Raw genomic sequence first — 14,690 nt, forward strand, 5'->3', positions numbered from 1 at the left:
ATCTTTCTCTAGCCTTTTGTGAGGTAGGATACTTGATACCTTTATCAGTCTGTCTATGTATGTGACAGACCGACAGATAGATTTCAGTGAGAGAGAATATGAGCCAAAATTTTCCAAGTTGATTATAATACCACAATATTAGGATCTGTTGTCAATATTATAGAAATGTCTCACCATAAATAATATAATAGTTTAGTTTATGTACAATGGAATTTCACAGGAATAACATGAGTTTCCTCCACAGATTTAATAGCCCTGATGCTCGAACTCACCTTTCATCCTGGGTCCGGCCTTACTTACGCACCAACTACAATTTTGGGAACATAGTCAGAGAAGTCACTCAGTTTTTCAGGGTTGCACAGAAAATGGTAAGTTTCTTGGTCTTCAATATGTGGAAAATGTTTGGAACCCTCGTATGTATACAAAGCCTTGACAGTTAGTGAAAAAATAATGTATCAAAGTTTACTTATCTCTTCATTACAATTACTAAATTACTGCTTAGCTGTATGACTAGAGAGATGAATGCATCAACCTGAAAAGCAAGTGCAAAAATGGAAAATGTTATGTTCATCTAAAAATTGCTTATTTATAGCCTGATATAAACAGAATTTATAGAATTTAACAGAATTTATTTAAGTTTGTTAACCAAATGAAAGACATCCATGATTCATGTAGCTCACTTGCATGTATGGAGTAGGTTAATAATGTTAAGGGTTCAAGTTTTAATCACAGATACTTTACTGTCAACTGCACTTGACTGTTCTTTGCCTTTCATGAGATATTCCTGCAATGTCTTTTTAACAGACAGAATGTGGTGCAGGGAATTTGGGGCTTGCTTGTTGTCTTCAGAGCTCTGCTGAAAAATGTCAGGATATGTTGTCTATAAATGGTCAGAAGAGGCTGCTAATGTTGCAGCTGCGTCACCACCACTTTATGTAAACAAAGCACATGTGAAAAATAATATCACATTGCTCCTCTTTTCTCTCTCGGCTATCCATGGGGCCACCGCTCTGCTGAGCTCACCCTATGACAAAGGAGTGAGGATTGAGGCATTGCTTGACTGAGAGTACACAGCGACCTTTTGGTTCTGATGTCTGATAGGTTGCCATAATCATGCTATACAGAAGACCATCTAAAATAAGCCCATGCTTTTTTTAACACACAAGCGTAATATCAAACTCTCAAAAGTAAAAAACTTGGATGCACACAAACCCCAGGAAAGGGGAGCACCCTTGAAATGTGAAAAATAGGTAGTGAAAACAAAGACTTACGTTACTTAGATTTGAACTACATGCAGTTATCATTACTAATACTAGATAAAGGGAAGAGCATTTAATGACTTGGCATTATGACTATCAGTCAATTTTCCTGTTTTCTTTTTTTGCAACTTTCAAACGACTCAAATGCAATTCAACAGGGCGGACATGATTATTTTACGTCTGAAAGTAATGTAGGAAATAAAGCAAAAATGTACTTGGTAACCAATGCATACTGACCAATAAAATATGACTACAATAATAATAATGTTTAAAAAGATTGTACTGATATTTTGGAATGTCCCAGAGGCCTTTGGTGTCAGAGGCCCCTGCCCCAGACAGTTGTGGCTCCATGGGTTCACCAGACACTCGATCCTCAAGCTACATTAGGTCCTCTGCATCTTGTAGCGTTTCTTTTACCCAGAAAGCCAAGGTGCTGGACCCTCACCTTCCAAGTTTGAAGAGGAGGAAACTTGGTGAGTGTCATGAGTAAAAGAGGAAAGGCCTATTCAGACGTCTTCACACACACACACACACACACACACGCACACACACATGCATATGGTGTATATGTGCGTGCGTGCGTGTTGCTTCCTTTCGACTTATTCCTTCAGAGGTCGCCACAGCAAATCAACTTCCTCCATCTAACCCCATTCTATGTTTTTTCAACATCTTCTTTACTACCTCCAGCGCTGCTTCCTGTCCTCTCTTCAGTGCCTCTGTCTCCAAACCATACAACATCGCTGTCCCACATATACCTTTCATTCTGGCTGATATGCTTCTATCACATAGTACCCTTTACACTTTTCTCTACCCGTTCCAACCTCCTTTGACCCATTTATCACCTCTTTTTCACATTCTCCATTTCTGGACTTTTGACCCGAAGTACTCCTCCACCTTCTTTATCTCCACTCCCTTTAGCCTCCCTGTTCCACTTGGATCCCTTTCCTTCTCAGTTATATATTCTGTCTTAATGTTTCTAACCACCTCCCTAGATTTTCCACTATCTGGTCCCTCCACTCACTGCAACTCACAGTATCATCTGCAAATCTTATGGTCCATGGGGATTTCTGTTTAACCTCATCTGTCAGCCATCATAACTGCAGAAGAGGCTCAGATCCCTGATGTAGTCCCACCGCCACCTTGAACATCTCTGTCACACCTACAGAACACCTCACCACAGTCTCACATCATGCATACATGTCCTGCATCAGTCTGACTTACCACAGTTCATCGCTCAGCACCCTGTCATATACTTTTTCTCGTTCTACGAAGGCACAATGCTGCTCCTTCTGACTCTCTGTACTTCTCTACTTGCATTCTCAAAGCAAATACTGCACCTGTAGTACTTTCATGCATGCAACCATACTGTTGCTCACAAACGCTGACTTTTGCTCTGTCTAGGTTCCCGCTACTCTCTACCATAACTTCATTCGTTGGCATCATCATTTTATCCTGCATCATCTTATGCATCCCTTCATCCAACTCACTCCAGTTATTCTCCTTTTCCCCTTTAACTCACATCCCACTTGTGGGGCATATCCACTAACAACACTGAGCATCACACCTTCAATTTCCATGTTCAGACTCATAAGTCTTTCTGATACTCTTTTCACCTCCAGAACATTCCTAACATACTCCTCCTTCAAGATAACTCTCACTGTATTTCTCGTCCTGTCAGTAGTATGCAGACGTAAGTTGTACTACACAACTTAAATCTGCTCCTAAGCTTCTAGCTTTGCTACCTTTCTATGTAGGCTATATCATGTCAGCTAACTCTCGTCCCAACATTCAGTGTCCCTACTCTCAGTCCCAGACTGGCTTTTGCCCTCCCCCTGAGGCCACATTGTGCATGCATACATGTATATATATATGTCCTTTGTTTGTCAGATGGGAACCCTGAATCTGATGGTGTAGCCAGGATTTGTATTGATTATAAGTCTGAAAAGGAGGGGAGCCAGACAAAACCAGGCAATCTGTTGGATGCTCTGGAGCAAGGAGGTCACCACCAAGTTGATGATTTCTTGATAGAGGACAGGGTAAGTTAATTTCATTGACAAGTTAATTCTATACATCTGCATTTGGACATTCCGTTTTCTGAAGGAGCAACATGCACAGGTAGATCTCAAGAAATTATGATATCAAAGAAAAGTTCAATATTTATCGTCAGAGAAACCGAATCCCAGATATATAGATTCATAACACATAGATTGAAATATTTCTTGCCTTTATTACATGAAATGTTGATGATTATGGCTTACAGATAATGGTTGCTCAAATGCCAATTCTCAGAAAATTTGGATATTGTGACAAAGTTCAATATTGAAAAGTTGTGGTGTCACACATCAATCAACTACTTATCTTAAAACACTTGCAAAGGTTTCCTGAGCCTTCTTATGGTCTCTGTCTGTGCCAGTAGACCACACTAGGTGAAGACAGTTGACTTGACATGTGTACGACTGACGGTCACCCTCATTACTAAAGAAGCTAGTTGAAAGGGTGCACCACTAAAAGAGATAAGCCATGGGAAAATTCCAAGCAAAATCGATTCAAGAATCAAAATCAAGGAGTTGACTGAAATTTGAATCACTGCATCAAAAGCCACTCTGCACAGCTGAATCTGAGACATGGGCTACAAATGTTGCATTCCTCGTGTCAAGCCACTCCTGGAGAAACACCAGAAGCGGCTTACCTGAGCTGGACTTCTGCTTAGTGCTCCAAATTCCTCTTTTCAGATAAAAGTGAATTTTGCATGCCATTTGGAAATTAAGCCCCAATCTGGAAGTAGAGTGAAGAGGCAGCCATCAACCAGGAAATTTTAAAGCACCTTATGCTTCCTTCTGCTGACTACCAATTTGAAGATGCTGATTTTCATGAGCTCCTGAGGTGGAGGGGTTTGCGTGTCCCAGTGATCCTGGGAGTTATGTTGTTGGGGGCTTTATGCCTGGAAGGGGCACACTGTGTGGCTCAGAAGACCTCCCATGAAGAAGACAATCACTGGACCGAGTTTCCCCTTGCCCATACACAGGTCACTGGGGCCCCCTTCTCGGAGCCAGGCCTGGTGGAGCTCGGTTGTGAGCGCCTGGTGGCCGGGCCTTCACCCATGGGGCTCGGCCGGGCACAGCCTGAAGGAATGATCCCTCTTCCCCTGGGCTCACCATCCACAGGAAGGGCCAAGGGGCTGGGTGGAGTGTGAGCCGGGCAGCAGCCAGTGTGGGGGACCTTGGTGGCCCAATCCTCGGCTGCAGAAGCTGACTGAGAGATTCCAACTAAATATAGTCTGACTCACCTAGAAGCACAGTGTGGGGTCTGGAACCAGGCCTATTTAGAGGAGCTGGACTCTTTTTTTTGTTTTATTTTTTTATCCTGGCATTGTTCCGGGGCAGGTGCCAGCATATTGATTGCCCCCTGTCTTGGCGCCTTCTGGTGGGGTGACGGGTTCTGACTGATGTTTGTGGCTATGCACCCAACAGCAATTCAGTTTACCCATCCTTCTTGGGGTCTCAAGGGGAGCTGCTAGAGAGCGCTCCTACCGGGAGCCCTCCTACTCCCTCATTCTACTAGGAGACTTTAATGCTCATGTGGCCAACGACAGTGCAAGTTGGAAGGGCATGATTGGGAGGAACGGCCCCCTTGATCTGAATCCGAGTGATGTATTGGACTTCAATGCTCATCACTGATTGTCCATAACAAACACCATGTTCAGGCATGAGGTCCCCATCACGAGTGAGGGAAGGATGGAGCGGGAGATCGACAGGCGGATCGGTGCGGCATCTGCAGCAATACCAACTCTGTACCGGTCATGGTGAAGAGAGAGCTGAGCCAAAAGGCGAAATTATAAATTTACTGGTCAATCTACATTCCCGCGCTCACCTATGGTCACGTGCTGTGGGTAGTGACGAAAGAACGTCCGAAATACAAACTGCCGAAATTAGTTTCCTCCGCAAGGTGGCCAGACTCTCCCAGAGGTGGCATCTGGTCAGGATGCCTCCTGGACGCCTCTCAAGAGAGGCATGTCCATCTGGGAGGAGATCACTGGGAAGACCATGACACGCTGGAGAGGCTATGTCCCCAGGCTGGCCTGGGAACCCCTTGGGGTCCCCCACTGGGGAGCTGGACTATGTGGCAGGGGAGAGGGAGGTCTGGGCCTCACTGCGCCAGCTGCTGCCCCCGTGAACCGATTCCGGGTAAGCAGAGGAGGACGGATGGATGATTTTATTTTTGCAGCAGGATGTGGCACCATCCTGCTGGTGGTCTTTTTATACATATTGTGCCAAGATTTTAGCAGCAAGTTGTGAAAATGTTATGCCTAAAAGATATCCAGTTGTCTTTGTCTTATGGATTTTATTACATTAGACTAGTTTGTGCACAACATTGATGCTAACACAAGAGTTAACACAGCAGCTTCCTACGAACAGTGTTCAGAGATAATCAATTTCAGGCTTTCAAAAAAAGCTACAAACATAATCTACCTTATATATGGAGGTATGTTGTATGCCATACTATGAGGTATATCGTATGTCCTCTATTATAGTTTGTTGTGTTTGAGTATTACCATTGAATATTACCATCAAATGTATTACCATCTGAATGTTTTTCTTGGATAAGATTACTTTTTTTTGCAGGTAAGCGGTCTTGCCACACAATCTCTTCAGTACAACAAAAGGATGGATGATGACTTGCGAGTTGGAAAACGAAAAATAAAATTGGTCCAGGAACAAGTATGTTTGTTTCTGTTTTTTTGGTTCTGAATTTGAATCTGGCCATCATTAATAACAAATTACCTATGCACCATGACAGATGTTCTCTCCAACTTTCTTCTCACCCTCTCTACCACTCAATGTTGCATATTTAAAATGAGCCCCTGAGCACATAAATGTAAAAGATGTCCCTGCTCAAGCTGGAGAAATATGTCTTGTATTTTTGGTTAAAAAGCAAAAAGTGCATGAGAGTCTAACGACCTAAAACTTGTAGCCAGATCTACATATGTTATCGACAGGGGCCTACTATAGAATCTAATCCATATTATTTTATTTGTGACTGTTGTATTTGAAAGTATCCACATATTGTTTTTTCTTTGTTCTGTTTGTATATTTTATCTCAGAAAAATACCTCAAAGGATGTTTCTGAAGTAAGGGCCAGCAGGGCTAAGAGGTTCCTGGCTGAGTTGAAGAATTCCCTTAGTCAGGTCAACTTTGAGCGAATCGTCCAGGCCCTTCACACTTACAAGCGGACAGATGACCTGAATTTCCTTCTGCATGAAACTGCTGTCCTCACTGAAGACACAAACACTCACAGTCTGCTGCGGGGTGAGTCATTTGAACTGAAGAGATGTGCGGGGGGGGGGGTGTAATTGCACTTCCACTACAGTAGTTGGCAGTGGCGCTCTCATTGTCAGAGTGTGCACAGAAAGTATTAGCTCTATGGTGTAGGTTGTTTTTTTTTTGCACCGAGCAAGCGATAAGAAGTGCAGTAAACAAATCCTCAAGAGACAACATGAAAATGTATTTAACAGGGATGACAAGAAACGCAGAGAGAGACGAAGATAATGAGACTAAAGAAAGTCACCCAAAAGCTAAGACGAGGAAATGTGATGAAGGCTATGTAGCACTTGGCTTCACTGTGACTGCAGTGGGAAACAAGGAAACTTAACACTTAAAATCTTTTCTGTTACAGACTTAAACAATGTTAATTAAGTTATTCTTTGTTGTAAGTTGAACTATACTTCTGTCTTTTTTAGTTTTCTTTAATGTCAATAAGGATTTAATTTTATGCAGAGGTGTACTTATAACAATTTTATAAACAAATGATATTATTTATTGTTGCAGCAAAGAGTTGGGGGGCGCAAATTGTTTTCCTCTAGCTAGGGGGGGCTGTAACAGAAAATAATTGAGAAGCACTGGTATTAGGACAAGCAGGCTAAATTTTAGCATCTAAAATTTTTGATCAAAAAGGTTTTAAAATATCAATAAAAACCCAAACTGCTTAAGTTGAGTAAAGTCAAGTCAAATTTTATTAACATACTGCCAAATCACAGAGTTGCCTCATGTCTCTGGGACACACTCTTTAAAATAATTTGTAGAAATGCAACACCAGGACAAGGACAGAGATATAAAATAGTGTGTGATAGAGTGAGGGCTGGTATAAGGGATGAATTGTGAGGGACAGGCACAAAGCATCTAAAGTTAGTAACAGCAGTGCTAAAAACTTCAGGATTCTGGTGACGCAGCACAATTATTACCGTAATTTACGGACTATTGAGCGCACCTCAATTAAAACCGCACCAGCTAGCCGATCGCTTTCTTGGGCTTCCTCCTGCCACTAAAACCGTCAAAGTAGTCATCTTTGGTGTCGGAGTTGAACAGACTCAGAATTTCCTGGTCATTTCATCGGTCTGATGTGACAAGGATAAATGTTATAGCGGCGTGAAGCTCATTAGCCCCCCACAAAAAAATCCCGACGTTAGCCGCATTGTTGTTTAAGTGAAAAAAGTCGCAGCTCATCATCATCCGGAAATTCACCCAGCATCATCCGGAAATTACGGTACTTATATATTCATGGATGTCTGGCAGCATGCTGTTGTAGGTCAACCCTGGGAATCGAGAAAAGGAATAGAAATTGCTTTATTCATCACATTCAGTTATTCATACCGCACAGCATCAGCAGAATTTTACCTCTACATTCAACCAATCATGGATGAACCATGAGCAGAAGGCAGCCACTGAGCAGCACCTGGGGTTCAGTGTCTTGCACTTCAACACTGCGACAGGCTAGGACAGGGGTGGGCCAACTTTTAGACTCAGGGGCTACATTGCCTTTTAAAATTTGACAGAAGGGCCAGGTCAGCACAAGATACGATACATATAAAAAAAAAACTCATTTATTAACAGCACATATCAGACTCGTCTGACATTGGCTTTGAAAATTAAAACCAGCTTGGTTTTGAAGGCTCTGACATTTGCTTACATTTCATGCACAAAGCAGTTTTTCCTCGTAGCTTCACATCCAGCTCATTCATGTGTGTCAGTATGTCCACAGTAAATGCTAAATCACAAAGCCATTCTGTGTCATTCAGCGTAGGAAAATTCTCAAGTAGCTCCAAAAACAAAATAATCTCCTGTTCGAGCTCCCACATTCATTGATCCAATCATTCAGTCATTCAATCAATGAAGTATGAATTCTGTACCAATCTTTGGCGGGCCAGATTAAAAAGACCAGCAGGCCTGTGGCCATGCGGCCCGTGGGCTGTACTTTGCCCACCCCTGGGCAAGGAGGAGCCGGAAATTGAACCAGAAATATTCAGTTTCAAGGACAACCATTGGGTTGTGAGGTTTTAAGAATTCTTCACAATATGGGGGTACCTGGCCATTCAGGGCTTTATAGGTAAGGGGGAATGATTTTATAGTCTTATCTAAATTGTGCAGGGAGCCTGTGCACAGAAGCCAATACTGGGGAGACATGATCCCTTATCCAAGTTCTTGTAATAACACAAGAAGGTAACACAAACCCAGAGACAAAAGTATGAATTAGTTTTCCTGTATTTTTGAGACAGAATATGCCTGGTTCTCACAATCTTACTTAAGTGAAAGAGGGCAGTCCTTGCAATATTTTAATGTGGGAGCTAAATGACAATTTTGGTCAAAAATAACTCACAGCTTTTCAAAGTAGCGTTTGAGGCCAATGTCACACCATCGAGTGAGGCTGCATCTTTAGGTATGGTCCTATGATGATTAGAAAACAGAAAGTTGACTTCTGTTTCTGCAGAGTCAAGCAACAAGAAGATGGTAGTCATCTGGATTTTTATGTCATTTAGACATTTTTCAAGTTCAATGCTGTTTTCATCTGGCTTCACTGATTGGTACAACTGTGTGTCATCTGCAAAGAAGTGAAAATGTATGGCGTGCTCCCTAATAATATGGCCTTGCTAAACACCATAGCTAAGTTTTGATGCACAGGGATAATTCATAGGTTTACATGATGACACAGCACACATATTAGCAAGTTATTATGTTAATGTATATATAACACAAATATGAATGAAGAAATACAAATAAATGGAGATTCTGCAGTTTTATGATCTTTTAGCTTTAACAAAGAAATATCAGCATGCATGAATTTGCATCCATTCATCTTCTGCCACTTATCCAGAATTGGGCAGCAGTTGAAGCAGAAAGGCCCAGACTTCCCTCTCCTCGACCACTTGGTCCGGCTTTTCTGGGGGGATACTAAGACATTCCCAGAGCAACCAAGAGACTCAGTCCCGGCAGTGTGTCCTGGGTCTTCCCTGAAACCTCCTCCTGGGTGGACATGCCCAGATGAGGGGTGAAACGTCTTCAAGTGAAGAAATTTAAGTCTAAATGCTACGGCAAGAAGATTTTGACAAAAATTCACCATGATCTGGATGACTGAGAACCTCTACAGACATCCTCACCTTATCTCTAAGGCACACCCTGCGGAGAAAGTGCATTTCAACCACTTGGGTCCATGACTCTGTTCTTTTGGTCATGACCCACAGCTTCTGACCATAGGTGAGGGCAGGAACATAGATCAACAGGTAAATTGATAGCTTTACCTTTTGGCTCCGCTCCTTCTTCACCACCACCAGCACCATTCCACATGACGATCGCCTGTTCCATCCTTCCCTGACTCGTGAATGAGACCCTGAGATACTCGAACTTCTCCACTTGAGATAGGACCTCCTTCTCAACCCAGAGTGGGCCCTCTACCTGTGTTTTGCTGAGAACCATGGTCATGGATTTTTAGGTACTGATCCACATCCCAGCTGCTTCACGTATGGCTATGAACCGCACCAGTGTGAGCTGGAGATCACGGTTCGATGAAGCCAAGAGAACCACATCATCCACAAAAAGCAGAGACCCAATTCTGAGGCCATCAAACTGGATCCCCTCAACACCCTGGGGTTGCCAAGAAATTCTGTCCGCCAGGGTTGCCCTTGGCCACCAATTCTTTTCCTAACTTTTACGGAGTTCAACCCTCACTTGAAACAAATCTGACTTAGAACAGGCAATGTGGACCAAGCTCCGACACCTTTCATACAGGGACAAAACAGCCCGTATTGCCCACAGGAGACACAGTTGAATGTTTTCTCCATATCCACAAAACACATGTATACTGATTGGACAAACCTTCATGCACCTTCAGAGCTAGTAGAGCTTGTCCAATGTTCCGCAGCCAAGAAAAAAACTACACAGGACAAAAACCACACTGCTCCTCAGACCCTCCTGTCCAGCACCCCTGATCCCCCTGCAGTTGGAGCATATCTTCCAATCCCCCTTTTTAAAGATGGGGATCACCACCCCAATCTGCCAATCTAGCAGCACTGTCCTGGTCCTCCCTGCGTCCACACATGACAATACCGTGTGTAACAAGTAACAACTAGGATCGTCAAGTGCAGCTTCTCCTTTTAAAGGCTGACACTTCTCGAACTCATGTCATTACATTGATGTCCTGCCATTGTCAGAGAACCCAGAGAACCCTGATCTTAAAAGTGTCCACTTTGTCACAGGCTTCTACCAGTTTGTCCGACCACATCATAAGAAGTGTTTTGATGAGAAATGCCAGGAGCTCACTGGGTCTGGATGTGGATATAAGCCTGCTCACTCACTGTCCAAGGATGAAAAGAAAACAATCATCCTGAATGGCGGTATGTGTATCTCCCAAGTCTGCAGAATGTCTGCACCATATTTAATGTATTATGAATCTGAAAAGCGACACTTGTTCAGTTGACAAGGTATGTGACAAAAGTGCACAAATGATCAAGAATGTGATTGTAGTTGGCAATTTTTTTCTACTTGAGCTATTCCCCACCAATATTTATTTAATTGAAGCATTTGGTTTTAGTAGCAGCTGCTCCTCAAGTCAACATTTAAATGAAGAAACAGTCCTCAATGATAGGTAGATTTCTGCAAACTTATCTACTGCCCAGGAAACCCATCCAGAGGTCCAGGATGGATTGTTACTCCTACTATAACCATCACAGTAGTTTGGTTTGAAGAGAGTGAGAGATAAAAGTTTTAATCTACTATAGTTGCAGGATCTATAAAATTGGCGACTGTTTCTTTTCTAGAAGCATCAGAGCCACAAGCTAGTGTGACTGTACTTTCCAGTTCCAATGTAAAAGCTACCTGCAGTCACCTTAACACACACCAGCTCAATCAAGGAGGACAGCATCTAAGCAATGAAGGTCTCACAAGAACTCAGACAGGTAAGAAGGAAAAAGCAAACATATTATTTAACTGTTTTCCTTGTGTGGACTGCTCACGAACACAGCTGAGAATAGACTATCAGATAAATCAGTTATTTCAAGTGGTTCACAAAGTAGACAAAGTCACCTGACTGAATCCATGCATTTCTATTTGCACAATCTAAATATGTAGGTGTATATAAGGTGTTTCCTTATTAGGATAAGCCTCCTTGATGCTTCTCCATCTTCCAGGTCATGGTCAGTTATCAAATTTATTGCAGCAACTGGACTACCGTAATTTCCGGGCGATAAGCCGCAACTTTTTTCACATGAACAACGATGCGGCTAAAATATGGACTTTTTACGGCGAGGGACGTTATTGAGCTTCACGCCGCTCAAACGTTTATCCTCGTCACATCGGACCGATTAAATGACCAGGAAATTCTGAGTCCATTCATCTCTGACACCAAAGACAACAACTTTGATGGTTTTAGTGCGCAGTAGGAAGCCTGAGATAGCGATCGGCTAACCAGTGTGGCTTATATTGAGGTGCGTTCAATAGTCCGGAAATTACGGTAACTATTAGCTGGAAGACATCTTACCTCCCATCAGAATAGCTTCTTCATCTTACTTTTTCTGGTGTTTTTTCCCCTATATTTGTATTGATCAGCTGCTGTTGGTCCCAAAATACCCCAAGCCAACACGCGCCCCCCTCCCCCCACACACACACACACACACACACACACACACACACAAAAAAAACAACAAAAAACATACCATTTAGCCTTCTGGAAGTCGATGCCCTAACAAAAAGCGTTATATGTCAAACTAAACATATTTTCCATGTAATATGGATAGGAACAAGAGACGGGCTAAAAATGCCATGAATTTTTATGAGTCTTTATCTCAAGATGACATGTTGAAATTTTCTTGTGTTAATCAGGCTCTGCTCCAAAGGACCAAGTCTATGCTGGTTTTCTGGCTGATGTGAAGGAACTCATTGGATTAGAGAAGTTTAAGCTTTTCTTTCAAGCAATTCAGAGCTTTAAGTGTACAGACAACTTTGAAAATCTGATGACCACAGTCCTGAGCATTTTCACAGAGGAAGAAAATGACTTCAAACTGTTACTTCGTAAGTTCAGTCTAATCACTTACAGTTTTTGATTCAATTGATGGTTCCCAGCCTATATATGATTTCTGCCTTCTCTACAGGGTTTGGCAGCTTTATTCCCTCTCACTATAAGAAGCAGTACAAAGAGTTGTTGGATTCTCTGTCGGGCAAGACTGCTGAAGTTCATGCCTCATTTCAGGATGAGCAAGGTAAACCACAGCTCACATTGTTTTATATCTACGTAACTGTACACACCGTCCACTGCTTATTGTTTTTTTTTTATTTGATGTCGAAAATAGGGCTGCAACTAATGACCATTTCAACTAGTCATCGACTTTTGTCATGTCTACAGATTCTTCTGTATACTTGCTGCAGCAATAAAATACATCTTTCCTTGAACGAGAACATTTGATGCACAAAGAACACGTAACAAAGTTGTTCAGCAAATCTTCAACATATAATTCAAGCAACAAAAACGTATATTTTTGCTTTCATACAAAAGTGTATTTTGTGCCTAACAGTTAGATTGCCAAACAAAATTTGTAAAGCAACAACTAAATACTTGAGTTACAATCAGCAATAAAAGTAAACATTTCTTGTGTTGCATACAAAACCTAAACTTTGGACTGTTTGTTTTGTGTAATCCTTTCTTCATCAGCCTACCTGCTACTGCTTCTCCTATTCTCAGTGACAAGTGTACATTTACTGTCAGTGCCTCAAAGACTTTGGGGAATACTGTGATTCAAAGATCAGGGGAAAGTGAAATATCTCACTCTTACCTACATCAATTGGCTACAAAGAAAAAATATTAAGAGTGCCATTATATGTTGTGGGATACACAACATCCCAAATGACCTGTCAACAACTAAATTAGTCTTCAACTAATTTGAAAAGACATTGACAACTGTTCAATTATGTAGCACACTAAAGAGGCCTCTTCTCCTTTCGGCTTTTCCCTTTAGGTTTTGCCTCAGCAAATCAACCTTCTCCATCTAACACTATTCTCTGTATCCTCTCCCACACCAACTAACTTCATATCCTCTCTCACTTACGTCCATAAATCTTTTCTTTGGTCTTTCTCTAGACCTCCTGCCTGGTAGCTCCAATTCCAGTATCCGTCTACCAATATATTCACTAGCCATTAACTGGACATGATCAGTCGTGTGGTTTTTCACCATGGATGATGTCTGAACTGCAGTTTGTCTGATTCTTCTCCAAGGACCTGTTTCTCCCCGGAACCCTACCAGGGAAATGAAGCCCAGGCAACCGAGCTCGCATGATCAATGAGACTCCCATCCCCGTCCACCACAATAAATTGGTGCTTCGAGAAGTTGTAGTCAGCCATTTTTTATTTTAAATGTCTAATGCACTAATGTGTCATGATTGTTACCTAGTCTACATTTGTCATATTGACTGGTATTCATATCTATTGGAAAAAATGCACAAGCAATAACAAAATAAACAAAAATCTAAGTGGGAAAAAACTTAGCTTCTCTCGAATAGTTGACAAGAATGAAATTTTTTTCAGAGGTATTGTCCACGGCATCAGTCCAGGAGTCCTCATACCTGTCACAACAATATGAGGTCATGAGCGTGGTGTAATTGTTTTGTTGGATGAACTGACTGGAGGTTTACTTTTCCTTTTATTTCCTTATTTTAATCATTTTATTAAGCCTTTCCACCTCCAACCTCTTTCACCTTACGTTTTCTTAAAGATTAAGATAGGTAGTGAATAACTTTTACCCTTACTGCAACGTTAAATCTCAGAAAATGTCTCGGCATTTTCTCAGAATGTTCTTACAAGGACTGCCCTTGGCAAAAGTAGGGTCTATGATTAAAGTCACTTGAAAATGGCTTCGAAATGCTTATTGTCATGGAAATGCAAAAATAAAATTTGAAATAAAAGGACTGAAAACATTGTCTTGGAAATTAAAGTCTTATTATACTGTTGCTGAAAAATTTCTTAAACATTATCCATTGAAAAGGAACCTTGTATAATGAAAATTTCAGTCGCTCCTGACCAGCTCTTCAGAAAATACAAAGCAATATTTCCAGATGATTTATTGTAAGATTTTGGATGTGTATTTGAATTGGAATTATTCATGGTCACAACCATTAA

The 14,690-nt window shown here is 41.7% G+C and overlaps 1 protein-coding gene across 6 annotated transcripts in view; it reads left to right on the plus strand.

The window, feature by feature from the left end:
- The window catches only part of rtel1 (regulator of telomere elongation helicase 1), a 59,096-nt gene extending 44,610 nt beyond the window's left edge, over positions 1-14,486 (plus strand). For 4 of the 6 annotated variants that reach the window (XM_086141345.1, XM_086141348.1, XM_086141349.1 and 1 more), the window contains 10 exons: positions 245-368; positions 1,564-1,732; positions 3,147-3,295; positions 5,882-5,977; positions 6,361-6,565; positions 10,783-10,920; positions 11,344-11,481; positions 12,404-12,592; positions 12,673-12,780; positions 13,791-14,486. In XM_086141345.1, coding sequence (XP_085997471.1) covers positions 245-368; positions 1,564-1,732; positions 3,147-3,295; positions 5,882-5,977; positions 6,361-6,565; positions 10,783-10,920; positions 11,344-11,481; positions 12,404-12,592; positions 12,673-12,780; positions 13,791-13,858 — 1,384 coding nt within the window. In that variant the 3' untranslated portion in view covers positions 13,859-14,486. The remainder of the gene's footprint in view (positions 1-244; positions 369-1,563; positions 1,733-3,146; positions 3,296-5,881; positions 5,978-6,360; positions 6,566-10,782; positions 10,921-11,343; positions 11,482-12,403; positions 12,593-12,672; positions 12,781-13,790) is intronic. The other 2 variants (XM_086141346.1, XM_086141347.1) reach the window with 2 other exon arrangements.
- Positions 14,487-14,690: the final 204 nt, after the last annotated feature.

Source organism: Fistularia commersonii, chromosome 34, assembly GCF_037954325.1.
Source record: "Fistularia commersonii isolate RoL2024-O1a breed Wild chromosome 34, RoL_Fcom_v1.0, whole genome shotgun sequence".
NCBI classification, from domain to species: domain Eukaryota; kingdom Metazoa; phylum Chordata; class Actinopteri; order Syngnathiformes; family Fistulariidae; genus Fistularia; species Fistularia commersonii.